Here is a 27,425-nt window from a genome sequence, read left to right as displayed (position 1 = left end):
ATCTGGAACTCATGGAAAACTTCTGAATGGAGACATAGGATTTAGAATCATCACCACTATTGGCAAGTAAATGCTGGAAATAGATTAAATTACCTAGTGAAAATGTACATAGTGAGAGGAGACGAGAACCCCAAAGGACATCAGACATGAAAAATAATTTGAGTATGATATTATGCATAACCTAAAAGATGGAATATTTTGAGGATACATCTGTACCCTTATATTTTGCTGAGATACCCACCATTATTTATATGGGCTGGAACCAAGACTCTCACCACGGCTGTGTGACTTAATACCAAAAAACGGACTATCCATGTTGCTGTGTATAGTTAGAATGGTTAACGTGCCAGTATGCTGGCACTGGCTCATACCTTCTTGTGAAAGCCAAATGTTAAATTTTCAGAATTTGTGATAGTTAGCTGTTAAACACAACTATTATTAAATTTTAGTTATATACAACTATTATTAAATTTTAGGTATATAAATTTACAATCAAATAAATTATATTAAAAGCAAACATGACAAATACTCAAAGCTTCCTGAGTATTTTACTACATCCTGCTATTATCTGTGCTCTTGAAGATGTTATGTCTTTTGAATCTTTGAGGTAGAAATACTACATAATAGTATACTACTGCACATCTCTGTATACCATTTCACGACTTTAAGTTCACTGACATCACTTTGGTAGATTGAAATTGGTAGTATATATACCATGGAAATTGACAAACACTGCAGATCCGTGTACTCCCCAGAGCTAGTGTATGAGTTCAGTAGTATGTGTGTGCATGTGTATGTATGTGTATATGTGTGTTCATCATTAAGAAAGGCTTTCTGGGCTTCAGAGATAATGTACACACAAAAGGTGATCAGACTTTTATCTTCTTCTCTTCTCCTTGTATAATAAAGTTAGATGCATAGCTTACTTATTTACTTGCAGTTGCCTTTGAGTCAATTCAGATGTAGAGTCATTACTCAGGAAAGCCACAAAAATAATAAAGAAAAACAAGCTTGTTTGATTAGTGGCACATTCTGAAAACTTTAAATTTTATACATCCATTATAAAATTTGATTTAATTATAATTAATTTTATTGTAAAATATTAAATGTGACCTTATATAATTTGGAAAATATATAAATATCAGAGGAAAAGAAGGAAACATTTTGCTAAGACATCTCTTTTTGGTGAAAAGATATGAAACAGTACTACAGTAATGTCTTTGGTGCTTGATTGTGTAATACACAGTTTAAAGGCTAGGATTCTGCCAATTTCTATTTTTGAAAACTTGATCAAATTACTTCACTCTTCTAAAACTCATCTTCCATAGCTACAAAATGGGAATGATAGAACCAACCTTAAAGAATTGTTGGGGAGATTAAATTAGAAAACTCAGAGACAGCATTCAGCATATGTAGTAGTGTTTGACACCAAGAAAGCTCTTAATCAATGTATGAAATGTGCATCGTGGAATCTGAAAGCCATGGTAACACTATGAGAAGATTTCAGGAAGGTTTTTGGTAGGATGTTATTTTAATTAAAAAAAAAAAAAAAACTATTTACCTTTTTCTTATTACTCAAATGTGGTAATATAATATGGGGCTATTCAAATAAGTACAACTGCAGATTTCTGTTTAGCATAAAACTATAGTACGATCCTCACAGTACATTTAATGTCAGGGATCATAATAGCAAATGCCATAAACAAAGGTAGAAAGTTGAAAGCCAAAATGAAAAACAATTCAGGTAAGAAATGTGGATAAGGAAGTGATGAAATTTTTACTAAAACTCAGGATTTCATCCTCGCTCCAGGCTGTTAGCTGTCCCTGTCTGTCTTTTCTTTCTTTTCATGCAACACACTGCCTTAAATTTAGCTGCAGTGTACATTGTTAAAGGTCACAACTGTGGACTGTTTAATTGGACAAGGACGATTTGTTAATTTATTTTCAAGTTTGTTAAAAATGTCAAAGTCATGCAACTGTGGCCCTACTCAGGAGCTTAATGACTTTATTGAGGCACAAATTGCATTCTGTTTGTTGTCTGCAGGTTTGAGCAAGGTAGATTTGTATTTCTCTGTTCTCTGCCAAAAATCTGTTGCTCAGTAAATTCCAATAACTCTCCAAGTATACTTATAGTCATTGTAGATCAATGGTTCTCAATCTGGGCTGCATATTTTAATCATTGGGAGCTTCAGAAATACTCTCGACTGGGTGTCAACCCTGGAGATTCTTATTAAATCAAGCAGTAGAGGTGCTGGATTTTGGGATTATTCAAACCCCTCCCCCCTGGAAGATTATTCTAATTTACAGCCCAAATTAAGAACCATTAAGGTCCTTACTCTAGGAATAAGAAAAGACTCTGAGAAATAAACTCGTACTTTCTCTCCACTTTCCTGCTTCTAGAAAAGAATATATCTTAGCTAGCCCAGAAGTGATCAGTTTTAGATAGCTGTTTTTCTACCTGCCATCTGACTTTGGAAACCCTGGTGGTGTAGTGGTTAAGTGCTACAGCTCTTAACCAAGAGATTGGCAGTTTGAATCTGCCAGGTGTTCCTTGGAAACTCTACGGGGCAGTTCTACTCTGTCCTATAGGGTCGCTATGAGTCAGAATTTACTTGAAGACAGTGGCTTTGGGTCTGGCATTAGTTAGACATTTAGTTTTCTCTACCATGGATCATCTGCATTCTTCCCATGACTCAGATTTGTATTTTATGTCTTTATATGCCCAGGGTTATGGTGAGTATAAAAATGAAGTCATAGGCCTAAAGCATTTTTGTAAAATATAACTTTACTTCTAAGGAGTTTGGTTTGGCTTTATTTTTAGCCCTAGGAGATAAGTCTTGATGCCATAAACATTTTCAGTTAGAAATATCATGATTTACGTGTTGATAAATGAACATATATATGCACATATTTATATACTTGTATGTATAATTTATAAAATACATATTTAATTGATAAAAATGATATTTGAATTTTTAAGGACTCTATGATATCTTTACATTACTGGTATGTGGGTGTCTTAGTCATCTAGTGCTGCCATAACAGAAATACCACAAGTGGATGGCTTTAACAAAGATAAATTTATTTTCTCACAGTCTAGTAGGGTACAAGTCCAAATTCAGGGCATCAGCTCAAGGGGAAGGCTTTCTATCTCTGTTGGCTCTGGAGGAATGTCCTTGTTCTTAACCTTCCCCTGGTCAAGGAGCTTATCAGGTGCAGGGACCCTATGTCCAAAGGACACACTCTGCTCCCTGTGCTGCTTTCTTGGTGGCATGAGGTCCACAACTTTCTGCTTGCTTCTCTTTCTTTTTATCTCTTGGGAGATAAAAGGTGGTGCAGGCCACACCCCAGGGAAACTCCCTTTACCTTGGATCAGGGAGGTAACCTGAGTAAGGGTGGTGTTACAATCCCACCCTAATCCTCTCAACATAAAATTACAATCACAAAATGGAGGACAACCACACAATACTGGGACTCATGGCCTAACCAAGTTGAGACATATCCTTTGGGGAACACAATTGGATCCATACAGTGGGTTTGGATGTAGGTATGATATGAAACTGTATCCTTCTAAATTTCCATTTATTCATAATCCAGATGAATATATAATAAGAACATAGTTTACAGAATTTGATTACTGGATTATCTCTTTGAACTTCCTTCAAAGGCATTTGTTAACAACCTGAGATCATTAATTTAGTCCTTCTAAATTCAAACAAAATTTATAATACTTTTTGTGGAAATATTACTTTATATAATTTTAAGACATCATATTTATATACAAGGAAAACATCTCTATTAAATATCTTCTATATCACAAAAGAATGCTTGCCCATCAGGTTCCATTTTCTTTTTCTATACTCTCATCAGAATTTCTAGGGCACTTATCAAATAGCAATGACTTTCATGGTGCCCCAGTGTAACAGAGAATAAGTAATTTTAAAGCAGTTTTAGATTAGCTTCTAATTACCACGCATCTAATCACAGGTTAGAGAGACTGAAATGTTCCCTCCACTTATTATTAGCCTGAGGGGGCATTTTTGCTTTGAAAATGAAATTCTTGTTCAACTTTCACTTTTATTTTTATATAGTAAAAACTCTTAACCATAAAAACTCCATTGGATATATCTATTTCCTATAACACTTGAAAAAGAAAAGGGTATCTAATATGAATCTAAGAAACTTACTGCGAAAGTTTTAAATCATTGTTCCCCTCTCCAGGATTTATCCATTCATTTAATTTTGAGAATTTATCTTGTAGTCAATGGGAATAAACAAAACATTTGTAAAGAATAGAAACCTGACTAAGTTAGCGTTTTAGGAGGATAATTCCAGTAGTGATATAGAGGGAAAGGTAAGGAAGGCATCAGAAAAAGACAAAGTCGTTGGGAGAATAATACCATACTGTTGGTGAGAGATAGTGGAACAGTACCAATGGGGAAAGAGAGGAAGGGGTGAGAGAGGAGGGGATGGACTTGAGAAATATGAAGAAATAAAAGTTGAAGGAACTTGTGAGAAAGTGGAGGTGACAAGAATTTACATATAAATTGGATATGAGGAGCAGAGTGGGCAATGTCATGAAAAACAAATTTTTTTTTTTTTTTTAAAAAAATGTCATGGGAGGATTCTTTTTAGGATGGAAATGGCTTGAGCACATTTTTAGTAAGAGGTAAATGGAAGAGTAAAAAACACATTAAGGATATACAATAGAGACATAATGATGCAGATTTCCAGAAGAAACAGCAAGAGATATGATAATGATAAGGCAAGGAGTTGGACATGGAAAGGAGTAGGGACATACCAACTTTTCAGATGAATAGTGAATATAGATAAATGAAGATTGGATCAATTTTGATACAGATGGGAGGGAAGTTCCAAAGTGAAAATTAGGTCCTGACTAACTCTATAGAAACCCCCTGATCCTCTTGATTTGCTCTCCATAACATCACATTAACTCCAATTTCTGTTCATCAGACTGTCATATTCTCAAAAATGTTTTCAATATGAAATGGACCATGCCATGCAAACAATATTTCTATTCAAAACCATCCACACACAAAAAAATTACTAACAGTATCTCTTCTGAATCATTGCTGCTTTTTACTAATGTCATCTGTAGCCCACTGCCTTCCTCCTACCTCCTGAACAAAAGTTACTGAGGTACCTCATTGTGAAATCGCTCCACTTCTCCATAGTATTTAATTCAGAGCTGGCCGTAGTTCTGTAATCTGTTTGTTAAAATCATAAACCCATACTCTATACCAAGTCCGTTCCCATGCTCCCTGAGACACTCTAAAGGTTCTATGTGTGTGTATGTTTTCGTTGCAGCAAGCCAATTATACCTGACTTTTTTTTTGTTTTACTCTAGGTGTGTTTCTAATGGTCTTTGCCTGGTGATCTATGACAGATATGGGCCTGAATTTACTTTCTTATGCTTGGTAACTATCACCAAGACGGTTACCAGCATTGCTTTATATCACGGCTTTTAGAGGGCAGTGGGTTTTTTTTAACTGGTTCATTCTGATTTGAACCCCTGATGAGAATTTGCATTTCTAACGAGTTCCCAGGCAATGCTAATGCTGCTGGTTAGGGCCCAATTCTGAGAACCACTAGTAGAGCAATTGTTCTCAAAATTTATTATACATAAGAATCATGTGGGGATCTTGTTAAAATGTAGATTCCAATTCAGTGAATCTAGGGTGGAAATGCAAATTCTCAGCAGGAGCCCAAACCAGAAGTAACTGGTTCAAAGTCCTGATTCTATTGCTAAGTGTTCAAGTTCACTGATCTTTTTATTTATTTATTTTTTTTCCTGCTTTAGGAACAAATGCATCTCCTTTAATCTGCTATTAACCCAACACAGTGAAAATTTCTTTCAGATAATTCATTTTTATTTCAGATATCATGTTCTTCTCTTTATAGGTCCCATTTGATACTTTTTTAAATGTCTCCCAGTTTTCTCTTTAATTGTTGTTTTCCTTTGAATGACTGAATATAGGCATAAAAGCTATTGTAATATCTTTAGCTACAAACTATGTCACCTCTATTATTTATGGTCAGTTTTTATTTCTGTTATGCTCCATTGATCTATTTTCTATTCTTTTAATAAAAGTTTGTTAAAATATAAATATCAATAAAAAATAAGGCTTAGCCTTTATGTAAAGATCCAGAGTGATTTGTCCAAATACAATTTTAAGGGTATGTACAATCTAACATTTTTTTATGGGGGGAAGGGTTTGAGGAGAATAATATTTTGATGCCAAATGATCACTATGGCTCAGCCTGATTTACTTGTACATGCTCAATTAAAAAAAAAAAAAACAAGATATGTACCTTAGGTGACATTTTTCTTAACCTTAAGCAAAAAAAAAAAAAGGTGTATTATGATTTTTGAAATTTTTCATGATAAAATTCATATTCAGTGTGATCCACTGACCATGAATTATGCCTTTGCATGTAATTATTTACATTCCACATATGGTACGGCACCACACTCTCAGATAGCTACTATGTGGTAAATTCAAGTCTGCAGGGTTTTTTCAGATTATTCGTGATAGTGCTTTATAATTTAATAATATCTTTCATCCAATAAATCAAGAAACACTTAGAAGTATTAATTAAGCTTTTATGGGGTTTTATTTCCTTTTAAATATCTGTGGGAAGGGATCACCATAACATTATAACTCACTATATACTAAAGACATTGGAGAATTAAAAAAAAAAATGAAACCTGCTATTTTCTCTCTTACTTAATGTTGAGAATGTTTGAGACAACCATGACTAGCCAAGTACCTCACCCTTCAACTAATTCTCTACATTTAAAAATCAAATATTTTAAGAATTAAAAAGGAATGCCCTTTATATCTTCAGGGAGTAAAAATTTCATGTTCCAATAACTTGGTTGCATTTAATGCTACCCTTTTTCTCCTTATCTCCAAGTATGACCTTTCTTTTCCCCCTCCATCTGTACTTTCACTTAGAGCCAATGAAGCATGTTTTAGTTTACCTTGGGTTTCAAAAATAAGATTATTTCTCCCTCAAATATTGTTAGGAAAATATTAAATGTATGAGAATTATAATTTTCTAAGGCTGCTTATTTGTTAATATTCTAATTTGACAATGCACACATTGTACCAATCCAGAACTTTCCTGTCCTACACTGTTTTTGTTGTTGTTTTGTCTTTAAATACATTAGCATAAAATAATTAAGTTATTTTCTATTTAGGTAAGCCTGAATTAGAGTCTCTGTTCTACCACTTCCTAGTGGTATAATCTTGAGACAGTTCTCCGACTCTGTTACCTCATGTCAGCAATGGGTATAATATCTGAAATTTGTGATGCCAATTGACCGAGTTGCCCCACGAGACTAAGACTTAAGCCTTCAAACCCAGAAAATCATTCTCACAAGGTGATTGGTTATGTCTAAGAAGTATCTGTAATTGTGTCCTCTATGAATATATCTGCATACACACACAATGCTGTACATACATATACATACAATTTTATCAGTGTACACACATGCACTTATCTGTACCTAGCCATACAAACATGTGCCTGTGCACTTACGTATTTGACCATACACTCATTTTTTGGTTATAATTAGTGTTGTTGCAAATTATACATTCGTATTCTTCAGTACAAACATCCCTTTGTCTTGCACATTTTTTAATGGCATTGCTTGCTTTGGTCAAGTTATACTCATTATATTCACATTCTGTGCAACTTTTCCCATCATCAAAAATAACAAGTGTCTACAATCAGGAGATCATCCACTCCCTCCCTACCCATCCCTGGTAAAAAAAAAAAAAAAAAAAAGTAGCCACCAATAAACATTGATCTATCTGTATATATATATATATATATATATTCTTATCTTCTTATAAAAGTGAAGTTTTACATTATTTGTCCTTATGTGATTGACTCACTTCATTTAGCATTATGTCCTCCAGATACATCCATGTTATATGTTTGGTGGACTCATCATTGGTCTTTATGGTTGGGTAGTATTTCAGTGTATGTATTGACCACATTTTGCTTATCTGCTCGTCAGTTGAAGGGCACTTAGGCTGTTCCTCTTTTTTTTTTTTTTGCTATTGTGAATAATGCTGCAATGAACATAGGTATGCATAGGTCTGTCCATGTCACTTCTATCAGGTCTCTAGGGAATATACCTAGGAGTGGGTTGGCTGGCTCATAAGGTAGTACTGTTTCAAGTTTTTTGAGAAAGCACCATACTTTTTTTTTTTTTTGGTATCAGTGCCATTTTAGCCAGGGTGAGATGGTATCTTCTTGTAGTTTTGATTTGCATCTCTCTAATGTCTAATGATCTTGAGCATCTTTTTTATGTGTTTGTTGTTTGCTTGAATATCCTCTTTGGTGATGTGCATGCTCATGTCCTTTGCCCATTTTTTAATTGGGTTGTTTGTCTTTTTGTTGCTAAGTTGTTGAAGTTTTTTTTATATTTTAGAGATGAGACCTTTATCAGATTTGTCATTTCCAAAGATTTTTTCCCATTCTGTATGTCTTTTTATTTTTTTGATAAAGTCTTTCGATGAGCATAATTGTTTAATTTATGAAATAACAGATTGGCACGTAAAATAAAAGATATTACCTGTGAGTACGGAGCTCTGCTAAAAAAAAAAAAAAGAATTCTATTTGAGACCAAAAGGTCAACAATTATTTTAAAGCAAGGATGAGAAAATAAGAGGAGCAGGGAAGCAAGAGTACTGGAAATGAAACAACCAGAACACAGTGGGCATGTTGAGACAGTATGAAAAATGTAACTAAAGTTGCTGATAAATGTGTGTAGAAATTTCCAGATGGGGACCTAATTTGCTCTGTAAACTTTCACTGAAGACACAATAATACATCATTAAAAAATAAAATAAGAAATAAAATGGATGCAATAATAATACTAACATAGCAGGGTTATAGGGAGGGTTGAATGAGATAATGCATATGAAGCACCCCACAAGAAATATTCAATAAATGTGAACTTCTCATTTGTATGTAGATAGGAGAATATCATTTGAGTCCATTTTTCTATTACATGCCAAAAGTAGAGTTGCTAATGTTTCTGGAAATTTACCAATGATGTTATTAAATGAACACATTACAGTTGATGTGTTCATTCAGAACAACAAACTCCCAAGGACATGAAACATAGCTCAATTATTTTAGTGCTCTAGTGTTCATCAGAGTACATTGTGATTATAATGAATGTTTGTTGAATGAACAAACAAATGATTACATTAATGAATGAAGGATCTAAAAGAGGGAACCGTTCCATACTAACCCAATTATAATCTGTGTATGAACAGCTATATCTTTCTCAAAAGCTCTTCACAACCATAGAGATATTCTGCCACGGAGAGTAAACATATTCATTTTAACCACGGTAGTATCTGCTAATTTTCAAATCAGACACAGGCTTTTTTCATATTTCATCATTAGTCATGCGTGTCTTGTGAAAAGAAGGCCTTAGTCTTGTTATGCTTTTACTCGAACCACATTAAAAAGAGACCTCCTCAAGCTTCTCCATATGTTTAGTATTTTACTGGCAAAAAACATATGTTTTTTATATGTTTTAATTTTCAATGTATAATATGTTTTAATTTTATGTTTTATGATAATATGTTTTAATTTTCAATGTAAAATTTGTGTGAAAACACATTAAATGTGACTATTCCTTATTTTCTTAGTTTTTTTCCGCCCTTGTCCTTGTTTAACTATTTGTTAAGGTCATTGCGATAAGCTTTATAATTTGAACAAATAAGAAGTATTATTTATCATATTTACATGCTTATAGTCATAAGGAGACTCTAAACATTTTTAACATCCACTGCTCTTTAAAAGTATTGTTTGTCTTACATAATTAATGTCACTGACTTTTACACGTAAAGAATGCTGAAATGGCAAATGTTTTGTTACATAGGTATTTACCACAATAAAAAGTATTTTTTTAATTATAAATGTTAGGTTTATTTATCATGAAAATTTTAGAAAATAGTATTAATAATAATACTAATAAGGGGTGTCATTCAAAGAGCTGTTAACACATGCTAGACTAACTTGTGTACCCAGATGAATTTATTTAATACTCACAAAAGCCTAGAAGGAATAAATAATATTATCCCCATTTGTCACATCAGTAAATTGGAGCATAGAGATAGATACTCAGTTGTTTACACAAGGTAAACAACTGGTTAACATTTTGTGAGTGACATATTGCATTTAATTAAAATTCATTGTAAATTATATTAAAATTATTTTATATCATTTCCATTGTAGATATATACTCTTACTGAATCGCATTTATTTCTGAATTTTTTAGTTTTTTTATTTTAATAAATATATAAGTAATGTTCAGCTAAGCATCTGTCTACCATACCACCAAAATAATACATTCTATAAAGACAGAGAACCTGTTTTTTTCCTCCGTGTTTATATCCTTCCCATTCATCCTTTCCACTCAAAAGCATCTAATGCAGTGCATTATACCCACAGAGTAGGTGATCAATAATTCTTCGAAGAATGAATGATTACCCACTATGTTATCTTACTTAGGGTTTTGTTGGGCACATCTTTGAAGCTGACATAATGGAGGCCTGATACATAAGGTTTTTTGAAGCTACTATCAGAGACAGAAATGTGAGCAGAATGGCACATTGTTTTGATCCAGTGTCACACTCTATCTTCTTAAAAACATCTTTAGGGTTCACATCCTGGAATGTGTGTTTGTAAAATATTATTTAAAGCCTCATAATATTTTTGGAGTATTTACAGATTCCACCTGCACTCACTTCCATCTGTGCACTGCATGAAGCACATGATCAAAATTCCAGACCCCTTCAAGAAACTGCTCTGTTTTCTGCAGTCTAAGATGCTTATCTATAAATGCGGGAATGGTACATCGGTAGCTTTCCTGTTCTCTTTAGCTACTTGACGTTCAATAGCAACTTTCAGAGTCTCTTCTGACATGCATTTTGGTCTTTTCTTTCTTCTCTGTCTTTTTAAGGACTTTTTGCTTTCTTTGTTTAAGATGTCCTTGATGTCTTTCCACAACTAGTCAGGTCTTCAATCATTAGTGTTCAATGCATCAAATCTATTCTTGAGATAGTCTCTGAATTCAGGCGGGATATACCCAAGGTCATATTTTGGCTCTCGTGGACTTGCTGTAATTTTCTTCAGCTTCAACTTCAACTTACATATGAGCAATTAATGATCTGTTCTGCAGTTGGCCCCTGGACTTGTAACTGATGATATTGAGATTCTCCACCATTTCCTTCTGTAGAAGTAGTCTATGTGATTCCTGCATATTCCATCTGGAGAGGTTCACATGTATAGCTGCTGTTTATGTGGATGAAAAAAGATATTTGCAATGAAGAAGCCATTGGTCTTGCAAAATTCTATCATGTGATCTCGACCATCATTTCTATCGCCGAGGCCTTGTTTCCCAACTACCAATCCTTCCTCTTTGTTACGAACTTTTGCATTCTAATCACCTGTAATTATCAGTGTATCTTGATTGCGTGTTTGAATAATTTTGGTCTGCAGAAGTTGGTAAAGGTCTTCAATTTCCTCATCTTTGGCATTTGTGGTTGGTGCATAAATTTGAATAGTGGTATAAACTGATCTTCCTTGTAGGTGTATGGATATTATCACTAACAGCATGGTACTTCAGGATGGATCTTGAAATGTTCTTTTTGATGATGCATGTCACACTGTCCTAGTCATCCAGTGCTGCTATAACAGAAATACCACAAGTGGATGGATTTAAGGAAGACAAGTTTATTTCTTCACAGTAAAGTAGGCTAAAAGTCCAAATTCAGGGCATTAGCACCAAGGGAAGGCTTTCTCTCCACCGGCCTTCTCATCAATCTTCCCCCAGACTAGAAGCTTCTGCATGCAGTGACCCTGGGTCCAAAGAACGTGCTTTGCTCCTGGCACTCGTTTCTTGGTGATATGAGGTCCCCCCTCTCTGCTTGCTTCCCTTTCCCTTTTATCACTTAAGAGGTAAAAGGTGGTGCAGGCCACACCCCAGGGAAACTCTCTTTACATTGAATCAGGGATGTGACCTTGGTAAGGGTGTTATAATCCCACCCTAATCCTCTTTAACATAAAATTACAATCGCAAAACGGAGGACAACCACACAATACTGGGAATCATGGCCTAACCAAGTCGACACATATTTGGGGGGGACACAATTCAATCTACGACAGACACCATTCCTCTTCAATTTGTCATTCCTGGCATAGTATGGTCATATGATTGTCTGACTCAAAATGGCCAATACCAGTCCATTTCAACTCACTAATGCCTAGGATATAGATGCTTATGTATTCCATTTCATTTTTTACAATTTCCCATTTTCCTAGATTCATACTTTGTACATACCACATTCCAATTATTAATGGGTGTTTGCAGCTGTTTCTTCTCATTTTGAGTCATGCCACCTCAGCAGATCAAGGTCCTGAAAGCTTAACTCCATCCATATAATTAAGGTGAACTCTACTTTGAGGCGGCAGCTCTCCCCAGTCGTCTTTTGAGTGACTTCCAACCTGACAGACAGTACTTTCCTGCTATTCATAAGGTTTTCACTGGCTAATTTTTTCAGAAGTAGACTGACAGGTATTTCTTTATATTCTAAGATCTTAAAATTGTCAGCGACATCCTAGGACACAAGCAATGTATTTACTAAATAAATTCCGACTCATAGTGACACTATAGGACAAATCATAACTGCCCCATAGGGTTTCGAAGGACTGGCTTATGGGTTCAAACTGCTGACCTTTTGGTTAGCAGCTGTAGCTATTAACCACTGTGTTACCAGGGCTTCTAGAATTTATTAGTATAAGAAAATAAATGATTACCAAATGCTTCGTTCTGATGTAATCAAGGATTTATGTCATATTGAAATATTAATGAACATTTATTAATAATAGAGTAATTAGTAATTCAGTTTAGTGCATCAATAGTCATCTTCAAAACACTTTGGAAGCACCAATATATTATTTCTCATGGTTAATTTAGAATAATTTTCTTTAATAAATAATGCCTTCTATTATTTATGTTACGTTAACTTCATTATTTATTAGCAACTTTATGTTACTTAGAAATGAAATTTAGGGACACCCAAGAAGCCTTATTTTCATAATATTAAAAAAAAAAAAATGCCGTCGAGTCTGTTATTTTTATTCTATATGTAATTGTAACTGAGTTGGTTGGCAACGACTGAAGTTATTACCACCAACTCTATGAGTAATCTTGTTTAAAGCTGTGAATCTGTTAAAAATAACTATTTAGATACCTTATAAGTTTCTCTATTGTCTAGAGGATAAAGTCTAAACTCCAGTTTGGAGGTCAAATCTATCCAGTACTTGATATAACATACCTTTCTACTAATGCAACTTTTTCCATGGAGTGCAAGCGCACGCTATTTTTAATTCCTGCCGAGTCAGCCTTTCTCTTACCCATTTTACATTACCTAAAAACCGATTCCTCTTTCTCAACTGCTCTTTTCCTCATGTTAAAGCTCAATATATCTTTTAAGACAGTCCTAGAGCAAAAAAAAAAAATTTTTTTTTTTTTTTTTTTAGAGTCTAGTTTCTAGACTCAATTCTCCATCACTTTGCATAAAATCTTTCAACTAGGATTAATCTTGCCCTTATACACGCGATTCCAGCTGTCTGACTCAGCTATTTGACAGGTGTGGCTGGAACACAGAATAGATAGAAGAAAAAGTAAAGAATTTTGGCAAGTGATAAGGCAAGGTGAATAAGTGAGGCCAAGATATAAAGAGAGCTATAATCAATTCATTATGACGATTCTTGCCCAAAATGTTTCCCCACAGATTGACCTCTCCTGATACTTTAAAAGGATTATAGAAAAGATACTCTGGGTCACACCAAAAGCCATGCTTTAAATTTTCACTGGAGTGGCTATTGTTGTCAATCCATGACACTTTGTCGGGCAATGAATGAGAATTTGGATGGTCTGTGTCTGGCCTAGTGGCCTTGTGAGAGATAATCAAGGGGAACAATCTGTGAGTCTTATCTAATTCATACAGGGAAGCTTATTTCTTTGCAGTAAAACATTTTCTGGGATATAAATAGAAGGGAAATTTCTTAACTTTTCATTGTTTCCTGAGATCACAGAGCTCAGGTAAAGTCCAGCATCTCCATTATTCATTTAAATAACATTGAGCATTGTCTTTTTGTCAACCTTGATATTAGGTGTGAGGATTTATAGAGATAAAAGAGGCATTGTTCGTCCTTGCCTTTGAAATGTTCATGCTGTCATTTTTTGGCAGGACCCATGGGAAAGAAATTAAGTCGATTAAATGAAATAGCAATTCCAATCATTTCATTCATCTTCATGATCCTAATTAAAAAGCAGATGTGGCCCATGGTTTTGTGGTCACATGTAAGGTAATCGACGGCACTGGGTTTTTTTTGGGGGGGAGGGTAAGGTAATATTCATTCTTTTGCTACATTAGGTAGTAGTTACAAGATCCAGGGATTAGGACATGCCATATCTGTTGAGGGTCAATCTCTTTGTGACTCATACCTTTCCAGAACATGGCAGAAATCCCTATTTATTCAAGTAAACATAGCTTCAAGCAATAGCTGCACCTCATATAGTACCTAACAGACACCCAATATTTTTTATTTAGTTCCCTTCCCTTTCTAAAACAAACAAAATCCACTGCAGTTTTGGGGATCTTGACCTCATTTGACAGAGCAGGAAACCAAGGACCTGAAAAGTCACATAAGTTTTCTGAGGCTCCATTTTGATAAGTATTAATCCAGAATCGGAATCCAGATTTCTCTTACTCTAAAATACATTATCTTTCCCTAAATGCAGCTCTCACCCTGGTGTTAATTTATCAGGCTCAGTGTTTCTTTCCACAAGAAGCCATCCCACTGACAGCAAAGACCTGTCTTAAAGGATTGCATTTATTAAAAGCAAACAGTTCTTCAATTATTAAACACTGCATTTTGTACTTAAATTTGATTTTCCATGCTTTATTGCTCACCCTGGTAAAGTGATATACGGTTTCTTCCTATCATTAGAAGCATTCACATATAGATTTTTTTTTTTTTTTTACTGAAATGAGATTAAGTGGATAGCTTTAGCATTGATATAAAATTGACAAGCCAGGGAACCCAGTTGTTTAATAGATAAACACTTGGGTAGTCCTTGGCCAACATATGGAGGAGAAGTTATACTGTCATTCCTTTATTACCTGCTTTTTGTGACCTAAATAATGAATTAAGTCTCTTTTATCCTTTATTCAAAGTGTCAAGGGCCCAAGAAAATAAATACATAATACTGTAAAAATGGCATGGCAGGGGTGACATCAGAGGGGTGAGAGAATTTATCAGCATCAACAGCCCAAGGCTGATTCCTAAGATCAGAGGTCAGACATTCCTCCACCCTCCAACTGTTTTACCAACTCTGACACCAACTGGCCTCCCACAGCATTCTCTACTTCTCTACTAGGTTCAATAACCCATTGCAGTGGCCACGTAGAACTCACAGATCATACTCGCAGTTATGGGGTTTATTAGGGCAGTAACAGGTTACAATTCAGGTTCAGGAATGTTCAGCATACCGATCTTCAATCAGGAAGGCCTCTTCTCAGCTGTACCCACAGGCAGGCCTCTCTCTTGCCCTTGGCCCCTCAGCCTGGACTCTGCCTTGCTCAGGTAAGTGTTACAAAGCACTTTTAGCTCTATTTGTAAGTACCCAGAGATACCCCACTCCACCAGTAAGCCTTGTGTTGAAGGTACTCAGCTCTAGCTCTGTGGATAGGCAAACCTAGTGCCACCAAGTGCCTGAAGGCACTGTACTCTGCCAGCAAACCTCCTGACTGAAGGCACTCAGCTTTCTTGCTTTACGGGCCAGGAAGCCCACTGCACTGTCTCCTGATGGTCTCCTGCCTCTGCTGCCTTGTTTCTCTGCTTCCACTTCTCACCATGTTTAATACTACAGCTTTCTCTCTCTCTCTTTCTCTGTCTCTGTTTTTATCTCAGTCTCCTGGTTCCAGGAGCTTCTCACTGCAGCAATCCCAGGTCCAAAGGATCCTCTCTACTTCTGGCTCTTCTGTCTTGGTGGAGGTGAGATCCTCCATTCCAGCCTCTGGGATGACTCATTTTAACCCTAGAGGGATGTCAAAACTGACCAATCCCCTTGTTATGGCTCCATACACCTTACTTACATGGTCCCATCCCCACAACAGTGCTATGCATCTTATTTACATAATTAGCAAGCTCTCTGGTCCCCTTGGTGGGACACAAGCGCATTGTTTTCATGTTCCCACCCAGTCATTTGGTGGGAGTTACAAAGACTATGTTGTGTAACAACCCAGCTGCACCTGGAACCAAGGTGGGCAGCATCTCCAAGAGACTGAAGAAAGACTCTGAAATCAGGAATCATGACATACGGCTTATATGGGGAGCTTACATATGGGACGGTAAGTCCAGGACAGTGGCTAAACCAGTTTAGCACTCCACAACCACTTAGCGGGGGACACAAGCTTGTATACCATTCCAGCTAGCACTAAGGCTCATTTGTTTTTCTTCCCAAGTCCTTGGGCAGCCAGGGTTCCCAGGGACTTCACGTCCAGGCCCAGATGTTTTTCTTCTTGTTGCTAAGGCATTCCTTGGCCTTGGCCAGCCCAGTCATGCCACTCCTGGCCTTGTACCTTAGCCTGAGTCCATTCCAAGCTCATCCTCAGCATGCTTCAGGGAAGAGCAAAACTGACTCCATTAGGAGGGGATGCATATAGCTGAATAGCATTACCCTACAGACTATGGCTAGAAGGGCTGTAGTAACTAATTTATTGCATTGCACATGCATAAATAAATACATGAATAAACAAATGAAAGAGACAGAGAGGGCAAGAAGGAAAAAGAAAAGAAAGAAAGAGAGAAGAAAATGAAAGAAATGGAAGGGAGGGAGGGAGGGAGGGAGGAAAGAAGGAAGGAAGGAAGATATCCTTTTATTCTAGACAAATTTCTTTCCTCAGCCTCTCTACCAAAACCTGGGAGAATCTTCATAAATGCACGTTTTTTTTTTTTTTTATAACAGAATATAATTAATAAGCAAACATGAAAATTTACCAGCCTAATAGTGATTAGACACATACTAGGTAACAAAATAATTATATTTTAAGACTATATTAAATGCATACTTTAAAATGAAATATCCAGCACTGATGAGTTGGTTATTGCTATTTTGAACCCTGGTGGCATAGTGGTTAAGAGCTATGGCTGCTAACCAAAAAGTTGGCAGTTTGAATCCACCAGGTGCTCCTTGGAAACTCTATGGGGCAGTTCTACTCTCTTCTGTAGGGTTGCTATGAGTCGGAATTGATTCAATGGCAACAGGTTTGGTTTTTGGCTTTTTGGTTATTTTAGATTAGATTTCTGTCTTGTTGGTTACCATCACTTATGTCATGTTGCCAGTTTAGTTTAGTGGTTTGACACCCTGTATCATCCATGTCTCTTTGATTACATGCAACAAACATTGACCATGACAAAATTAAACAAATGGGATTTATGAATAGAACATCAGGAGCTCATAGTATCAAGGAGAAGGTGGAAAAAGTAGCCTGGGACAGAGGCTGGTCCAGAAGATTGTGAAGCATGAACCATAAGAATGGTTTTATTTTAGGAACAACTGGGCAACATACCATGTTGGAATGCATGTGTCTAACTATTTGTAGCCTGTCTTTAGCCTGGCCAATATTCAAAGTCCCAGAATGGGGCACTCAATGACCTGACTTGGGTCATGTGCCCATATTTTAGGACAGAGAATTTGATAAACAAAACAATATTTGGGATAGCATGAAGAAAAAGTAACCCTCAAGAAAGAAATCAGAGACTTTTAGGAAGGTAGAAGGAATGATAAGCAGTCAATAAAGAATAAAGTGGGAGCTCTTGAGATAGTTTTAATTTTTGATCTCCAGTCCCAAACACAATACTGTCCCTGAGTGGTTGCTCAATAAATATTTATTGACTCACTGCTGGAAATAATTCAAATTGCCACAATTTGAAAACATTCCTCTAATCATAGATATGTTCATTTCCCTTGGTTCAGTACCTTTTATTCATCCTAAGGAATATATCCTAAGTAAATGTTGAAAAAGTAAAGCAAATAAACAAACACCAAGTGCAAAATGTGTACTAGCTTCAGGGATGCCGTCATGAGTAAGGCGCATTGTCATCCCTTTAGGAGCTTCTAGCTTATGAGGAGAGCCAGGTGCTTAAACCAATGACCAGGGTGATATAAGTTATCACATCGGCTGGTACCTGGAAGGTTAACGTTTATCACATCATCTACATAACTCAAAACTGAAAACAACAGTCAAGATCTTCAACCATAAGATACTTATTTTTGAAAATTTATCCTATAAAATATTATTTAGACTGGTAAAAGTATAGATATTAAGCCTATGTACTCATTTATATGTTTGTGTAAAAGCAAAATAAAAATGGTATGGGCACTGTAATTGTGACTATGTAAAATATTCATTCCTGTGGGTAGGAAGGAAGGCTAGAATACAATACTGAGAAATAAAAATAGCCATTGCTAGAATAATGGATGAGTTTTTTCAATTTTCTTTAATGCTGTCATATAATAAACGAAATTTACAAGGAAAATTTGGGACTATTTGTTACCTGATTGTTCAACGGAAACAAAATACCCTAAAATTGCTCCCTTGCCTGTTAATGGATTTAATCCTTTCTTTAATTTATTTTTGCAGCTGCGGTTCTTTCTGTAAATGTCAGGGGACACTATCCAGTTAGTGTTTATTTATTCCTCCTCCTCTTTTTAACTTTGTTTCCTCAAAGCATCTCTAATTTGGAGACTATGGAAAGACAGGTGTTGGATGTTCAGTAGTTTGTAGGTAGAATAAATGGCTGTTTTGATTCTCCTTAATGACTTTTTTTTTAAAACATCACTATCTAACAGTTTGTGTCTATTTAATAGCCCTAAGAACTTCAAAATTTCTATTAACAATATAAAATCACTCCCCTTGCTTCAAACCTGCCCCTTCTTCAGGTTTTTCTATTTCTGCAGAATTCTTCAAATCTTTGTTTCCAGCATATGATTAAGGCCCAGTCTCTTTTAGGTCTCCATTACTGACACCTGCGTTCAGCCTTTGTTACCATCTACCTGGTCATTTTAATTGCCCCTCGATTGATTCCTTCACCTTAAAAGTCTCTCCTGTTTCATTTCTGCCACATGCTGACAGAGGCTGTAGAGATGTCATACATCCGTCTAAAATATCTAAGGGGCTCGCCTTTGATTACTAAATTAAGTACAAACTTTATAGTTCAATTTTGGATTCCCCTTCTATAAACCAACAGGTCAACAACTAATTCTTCCACCTCCGTGTCTTTGCTTTGTTACCGTTACCTAAAATGCCTTCCCTTGTTCTTGCCTTAATCATTTAAATACTCATTTTCAAAATGACCTTTTCCATGATGCCTATTTTTATGAGCCCAAATTAATTTGACATCTATCATTTCAAAATGTACATAATTCCATTTGTGCTGCCTTTTACTTAATCTGTTTTATCCTAAAATGATTTATGCAAATAATGATTAAATTGTGTAACTCTATAGACACAAAAACAATGTCTTTTTCATCTTTGTATCCACCAACAGCAGGTAGCACACAGTCCTGGCTTGTTTCAGGGCCTGAATTAAAGGTCAACTCCAAAACTAATCGAAAAGAATTTAATAGGATTAGAGAGAAGGCCTTTGGGTTTCCTGCTTACTTATCATTCTTATTTACAGAGAATACAGAGTGGAGATCACAACACAGGGATCCTAAATAAGGAAGGAAAGGAAGGAAAGAGAGAGTAAGAGAAGATAATCAGTGCCTTCTGGAATTAGCAGCACTGCCATTGAGTTGATTCTGACTCATAGCGACCCTATAGGACAGAGTAGAACCCCTCCATAGGTTTCCAAGGTTGTGAATCCTTACTGAAGTAGATTGCCACGTCTTTCTCCTGCAGCACAGCTTGTGGGTTCAAACTGCTAACCTTTTGGTTAGCAGTCAAGCAGTTTAATCACTGTACCACCAGGGCTCCTGGAATTCACACAACTAAGTTAAACTTCTTTAAATATAGGGAAAGAAAGTTTTGTTTGTTTATTTACATTTTGTATCCAGAGCTGAGCAACTGGGAGACTTAATATAGGAATCATTTTAATGAATTAAGGTGCTTTCTTTTTTCTTTTCCTCTGGTATTCTACTAATTCCTCTGATATTCTACTAATTTCATCATTAATGTAATTTTTTGTATTTAATATATATCAGTTTTATTAAATATCCTTTTCTTATTTCAATAAGGTATCATTTTTGTAAGATTATTTACTTGCTAAGGAATGGAATTGCCTGTGGAAAGCCAGGTCAGTGCTTATACAGAAAGTAGCCCTGGTGGAAAACCTGGGGGGGGGGGGTGGGAGGGGAGGGGGGCACTGTGATCTAAAAATATCTTCCCAGCCCCCAATGGCTAGAATCCTCTTCTTCTTCCCTAGGATCCACTGTGATCAAATTTCAGACTCAAGGTAGCATTCATTGAGTACTCTGCATCTATCCTACAATAGTACCTTCATGGATTCATAGGTATAACACCACATTCGAGTCAGCTCTGCCAAAGAAACACATACAAATTTGAGTGGATAACCTTCCTATAATAGAAATATTTTTATATATTAGTCATGGCATATACTTCCATGGCCAGAGCTGGAAAAAACTGCAGCTTTATTTTTAATTTAGTGTTCCTAAAGAGATGGATTTTGGAATAACATTTAGTGTTTCCAGAGGACTATATCAGTTTTACTGGGAGCCCTGGTGGACCACTAGTTAAAAACTTTACTACTAACCAAAAGGTCAGCAGTTTAAACCCAAAAGCTATTCCTTGGAAACTCTATGGGGCAGTTCTACCCTGCTTTATGGGTTGCTGTGAATCAGAATAGACTTGGTAACAATGGGTTGTATCAATTTTAAGTTATGAAACAGAGCTTGGTTAGTTAGTGAAGTATTGGTGTGAATACAATCTTCTATGTAAACTACAGTGAGATGTTACATTTTCTTTATCATTTAAAAGGTAAAGTGAGCACTTACTACTTCTCAAATATATTTGTGTTTAAAAATAATGACAAAGGATAGGATTACTGCTTCTTGAGGACATGGGGTACTTAGGCTATAATTTTATTATGCAAGAAATACATACTTCCAATGGGACAATAATCCCATTGGACATGAGGAATGCAAAATTGAATAGGAATTATTTGATTTAATTTCCAAATTAAGACTTATTTATACTTTTAAGGTCTCTGATATATCTCAAATTTATTCCTTTTGTTTGAGTTCAAACAAAGTGGTAGCCGTAATGCTACCATTATATCATATTTTGCAATAATCCTATGATTTTATTTGTTGATCCTATTTGTCTTGGCTTTAAATATTCTCTATCTTTTTTTCTGTCTCTGAAGCCTCAACAAATTGTTCCTGGAAGCAACGAGAGCTCTCAAGTTGAGTCAAAAAAGCAAGAAAATCCAAGCACTACTGAGTTTGATTCTCAAAATGTAAGATTAACTTAAAACTGCTTTAATGATATTCAACCTGAAAATATGGATATAAGTTAACAATCCTAGTTCATGTCAACACAAAATATTCTACTTACATATACCATCTATTATCTAAACATTATACTTTTAAATGTTGGAAAGCAAATGTTCTTTGGATATGAATCAGATGGGTTTTCCATTAGGGGGTATACCTGGGGTGTTAGGGGTATCGTGAACGTTTTCTGTCACAGAGGTGAGCGGATGACCATCAGGCCCACTGGCCTTCTCATTCTCACATCCACAGCAGAGAGAGCTGTTAAAATATGAAGAAAAATAATAGCGTGATATAATTCTATAGTATTCTCTCTATGAAGCAAATAAACTAGCATTACTGAGACATCACATTAAAGGAAGGGAGAATCTTACCTTCGAATGATAATAGGAAATAAGAAGTTTGCACCTTGTGGTTTTTCACCCCTAAAAAATGTAATCAATCTGCTTTTAATTCTAGAACTTTGGCAAAATCGGGCTTGTAGATCTGTCATTCCTGGATTTGAGAAACAGCAAACAACAATGCTGTGTTGAGTTGATTCAAAGTTAGTCTTCATCTAGTTGACAAGATGGGTAGTGTCTGCTGAAACTATTGATTCTTAAAGATATCAGGCTGCAGCTAAAGGAAATAAGGAAGAGTGACAAAATAAGTTAACTAAGTCATCCTGTTTTTCCTCTGCTGGCTGTCAAAGTAGATTTAGAAAAAATAATTTCTCAGCAATTTTGCCTTCTCATCTTAGTGTATTTAAATATGTATCCAAATTATATAAATTACAACACAAAAAAGGTCAATAAGAAGTAGAAACAAAATGCTCTGCAGTTTACATCCATGGGAAGAAGAGGTAAGGAAGGCTTTAGGCAGGAAGGAGCATTTTCGCTGTAGTTTTTTTTTTTTGAGGGGTGGGTAGGTCTCTGATTGTAAGAGAAGACGTGCAGAGGTGGGATATGTAGGAACAATATGACTAGGGAATAGGGTGTAGAAAGGGGTAGACTATGTGCCTAAGAAGAGAATTTGGGACTAGAGTGTGAGGGGCCCTGGAATCCCAAACTCAGGAATTTGATCTGAATTAGAGAAAGATTTGAGATTTTCAAATGTTTGTGTCCAATTGAGTTGTAAGATCAGGGAGTAATTTTAAGAAGGGTGCTTTTTTTTCTTGATGTATATTTCTGAAACGTCAAAACAAAATCCTTTAACCACCATTAAACATGTTTTTTTTCATAGGAGGCAACAACTAAAAAGCTCTGTGTTTGGCTAATGTTTCTTTAAAGCAATATTCGGTGTCAAATTGTTTTTTTTATTCTTTAATCTAGAGTGGGATATGCTCAAAATCATAAATTCCTTTGTGTGTGTGTGTTTCACTCTCCTTCCCCTTTTTTAAATCCTTCCATGTCTGTGGTAACTCCTCTTCCTTCAATAAATTCCATAAGCAACTAGTGCCTTGGTGCTGGTCCCACATGGAGTTATATCAAAAAGATGCCTCCACCTGCACCAATGTGAATGCTCTCTGTTTAACCCAACCTCATTGGCTTTTGTCTTTGGAGTCTAATTTCAAGTAGTACACATTTTACTGCTGGAAGTATTTAGTATTCTGAGGCTGTCAAAGTAACATGAATTTAAAGGCCAAGTGAGTAATATAAACGAGTGAAATAAGACAGATGAAAGCAGTAGGAACTTGTAGGACTGGGTGGATATCTATTTTCCAGTTGTAGATCAATAATTTTTAGTCTTATCTTCGTAGTGATACCACTTATAAAATACTGATGAGCTCTTAGAAAATACTGATGCCCAGGACCCATTCCTGAAAAATTAGCATTTCTGTGGGTGGGATCTGGGCATCTGATTTAATTTTGTTTTAATTTCTCCAGGTGATTCTATTGTGCAGGTAAGTTTCACTATCAATGGCTTTAAAATGTGAACTACATAAAAATCACTCAGGAAGCTTTTACAAATTTAGATTCCAAGGAATTCCTCAAGAATTTCTAAATGAATGGACTAATTGGATTACAAGAATCTATATTACTTAACATGAACCTGGCAATCCTCCTTCTAATTAAGGTGATCTGAGGCAGATGATCTGTGAACCATAATTTGAGAAATATTGGTCTAGATAAGACATAATTCCTTTAGTATATTATTCAGTAACAGGCTTTCTACTGTCTTTATCTCTATTTTTTTTTTTTTTTTTTGCATTTTAAATAGGGCAGTATCTTAATAAAGGTCTGTAATGGTGAGTATTCTGGTGGTGATGAAAGATAGTGATACGAGTTTTAACAGAGAGTGGGAGATATCCATCCCAGAACCTTTCATTTATTATATGACAATATGGAAGACCAATTCTGATGTAAGGCTTTGGGACTGATCAGAAAGCTGATGTGTGATTTCATCCATGGATACCCTTCTAATGAGAAAGTGTACTGGACCATCATCTGCCCAAGCTACAGAATTCAGGGTACGGCTGATCTTAAGTTTACTGAGTTGTGAAACCAGCACAATCCAGTTTTAACTCCTCCAAGGGTCATTTTCCTCTTCTAAAAAGGGATATAAATGTACTCTACCTTATACAGTCTGTTAAAATAATCCAGTGAGATAGCCCAACATAAGCATTTAATGCACATAGCAGTCTGTCAATAATTAGTACTTCCTTTTCCCTTATTAAAAAAAAAATGATGAAGAGTTTGAATCTACCAGCCACTCCTTGGAAACCCTATGGGACAGTTCTACACTGTCCTACAGGGTCACTATGATTTGGAATCGACTCGACTACAACGGGTTTAATTTTTGCTCATGTTAAACTTCAAAAAATATTTTTGAATAAATTAATTCACTTAATTTCTCAAATGAGGAAATTTGAAAGATGACAGAAGCAATCATAACTACTGTAATTTGAAACAAGGACTACCTTTGAAACCACATGCAAATGGTGGAAACAGCTAAAAAAAGAAGAACATTTCCACCAATTAAAATTAATTCTTAACATAAAGTACCTAAAAATAGAGATAATTACTAGGGGGAGGTTGAATATTGCATGATTTCATAATGAAAAACAGCCACTGTGGGACATATTAAGGGACTGAAGCACTAGGGTAGAGGGAAACAATTTTCATGTCAAGATTTCTTTCATACCTGGCATTCGATGATCATCCGTGAGCTCAGTGAAAGCTAATTGGAGTGCTCAGTGAATAAATGGCAAAGGTAACACATTTAGATTCCTGTTGGTCACAGCTGGGACTAAATAACATATGAAAGAAAGTTTGAAAATTACAAAAAACAAAACTAGATATGATTTGCAAAAGTACTGTTTCCTAACATTGTCACTTTTTTCAAGTGACCTTATTATTCAGCTCCCTTATTTATGTTGTTGTTAGGAGCAGTCAAGTCAGTTCCAACTCGTAGCAACTGTATGTGCAACAGAATGAAACAGGGCCCGGTCCTGTACCATCCTCACAGCCTTTGCTATGTTTGAGTCTACTTTTGCAGCCACTGTGTCAATCCATCTTGTTGAGTGTCTTCCTTTTTTTCGATGAGCCTGATGTCCTTCTTCAGGGTCTGGTCCCTCCTGGTAACATGTCCAAAGTAAGTGAGACGAGTATTGCCATCTTTGCTTCTCAGGAGCATTCTGGCTCCACTTTTTCCAAGATAGGTTGTTCATCCTTCTGACAGTCCATGGCATATTCAATATTCTTCGCCAACACCATCAGAATAGAACTGCCCCAATAGGGTCTCCAAGGACCGGCTGGTACATTCAAATTGCCAATCTTTTGATTAGCAGCCATAACTCTTAACCACTGTGCCACCAGGGTACCATAATTCAAATACATCAATTATTCTTCAAGTTTTCCTTAGTCATTGTCCAGCTTTTGCATGCATATGAGATGATTGACGATACTATGTTAAAAAAAAAAATTTTTTTTTTTTTTTTTTGCACCCCTTAATCATCAAAGTGACATCTTTGGTTTTTAAAACTTTAAAGAGGTCTTTCGCAGAAGATTGGCCCAATGCAATAAGTCATTTGATTTCTTGACTGCTGCTTCCACAGGCATTGATTGCGGGTCCAAGTAAAATGAAATCCTTGACGACTTCAGTATTTTCTCCATTTATTTACATAATATAAATGATTTTCAAATTTTAGGTTATTATGAATCATCTAATCAAAGGGTAGAATTGCTTATCTTCAGGTTCCACTCCTGCAGTAGGTCTGGGTTAGAGCCCAGGAATGTGTATTAATTTAATGAATACGCTTAGATTTTCTTCTGGCAATATTTCCTGTTAAACACTTTAAGAAGCTTTGATGTTGATATCTTGCATATTTATCATGATTATTATATATTGGTTGATATTAAATATACAGTGTTCAGCCACAATATAAATGTTCTTATTAACCCCACTGACTTTGAGTCTATTCTGACTCATAGCGGCCCCATAGGATATAGTAGAACTGCCACATAGGGTTTCCAAGAAGCAGCTGGTAGATTCAAACTGCCGGCCTTTTGGTTAACAGCCAAGCTCTTAACCTCTACACCGCTAGGGCTCTGGCTAATTAGTTCCTTCTTAAAAAAAGCGGCACTGAAAGTTTAATATTCTAGGTTTCAGAATTGTCTACGGCCAAGGTTCTAAACTTGAGATTATACTTATTCTTAAGTATCTTTGTGGGGTTTTTTCCACTTTCTACCTATGCCCTCTGCAAGCCAGGCAGGGTAGTTTAGGAAAATGGCCTAAAGATTACTTGTTTCTTTTTTTAATAGACTTAGAAAATTTGAAATGGATCACTAAGAGTTTGGAGGCATATTGAATTATCAGTTTGGGGCTTCTCTAAATTATTTTAAAAGCAATTTTGTTTAAATGATAATATTGGAGTCACATTGACAAAACAAAGGATGTACCTGCTTCATCCCATTTTCCAGCAGCTTGCAAATGTGCCTTATATTGTTTAATTGAGTATCCAAAATTAAAGATATTGCACATTTTATTTTAATTTTCACTTAGGGATCAAGACTTAATACTAACTGTAAATATGTTTTGCAATGTTTCTGATTCCTATAGGCAGCAAACATTTAATTTTTCTCAATGTGCTGAGAAAATGAAAAGCAACGACAACTTATAATTAGCCCTGGGAGCCCTCTCACGGTTTCCTGCTTTTATAAGTGCTTACAAACCCCAAGGGGGGCTTCATACAACAACAAAAGGTTATCTAGGGAAATGAGAAGAAAAAAATGTGTATAAAATAAACCCCAGAGTTATAGGTAGAAAATTATGCCAGCTTTTTCAAATTAAAGCTGAATTTGGCAGAGAGTTAAGAAATGCTAGTTTGCTGTATATCCATTATTCATTGTGTGACATTTGTTGGCCCTGATGAGATGTTGGCAGATGTTTGGTTAACAAAATTTCCTAAGCAAAGTCATGCCCTGCTGTAAAAGGGCCCAGAGATCACACTGCATTGTCACTCTGGGATACACTTCCATCACACCATCTGAAGAAACTGGCATCATGCTACTATGGTCCTTTGCAAGAAGGATCTGGCACACCTCCAGATAATGTCAAAGTGATTAGTTTTCAAGGTCCTCAGAAAAATTTGATGCTCTCCCCATTAAATAGCAATCTCCATGCTTATCTTCCTATAATATCTTAATTTAGAGTATGTGAAATGGGAACCTAATTGTGATTTCTAATGAGAAATCTTATGGACTTCTTAAGAATAATGGCTTATTTATTAATTTGGTAAGTAAGTATAACACAAAAAGCATGCTATTATTATAAGGATATTGACCAGTCACTGATGGACAAA

The 27,425-nt window shown here is 35.8% G+C and overlaps 1 protein-coding gene across 1 annotated transcript in view; it reads left to right on the top strand.

Moving 5' to 3' along the window:
• LUZP2 (leucine zipper protein 2) overlaps nt 1-27,425 on the top strand; it is a 266,134-nt gene that overhangs the window by 227,463 nt on the left and 11,246 nt on the right. Inside the window, exon 7 of the mRNA XM_064288344.1 lies at nt 21,517-21,609. Coding sequence (XP_064144414.1) covers nt 21,517-21,609 — 93 coding nt within the window. The remainder of the gene's footprint in view (nt 1-21,516; nt 21,610-27,425) is intronic.

This window comes from Loxodonta africana, chromosome 7 (genome assembly GCF_030014295.1).
Source record: "Loxodonta africana isolate mLoxAfr1 chromosome 7, mLoxAfr1.hap2, whole genome shotgun sequence".
NCBI classification, from domain to species: domain Eukaryota; kingdom Metazoa; phylum Chordata; class Mammalia; order Proboscidea; family Elephantidae; genus Loxodonta; species Loxodonta africana.
This window is presented reverse-complemented; position numbering and strand designations above follow the sequence as displayed.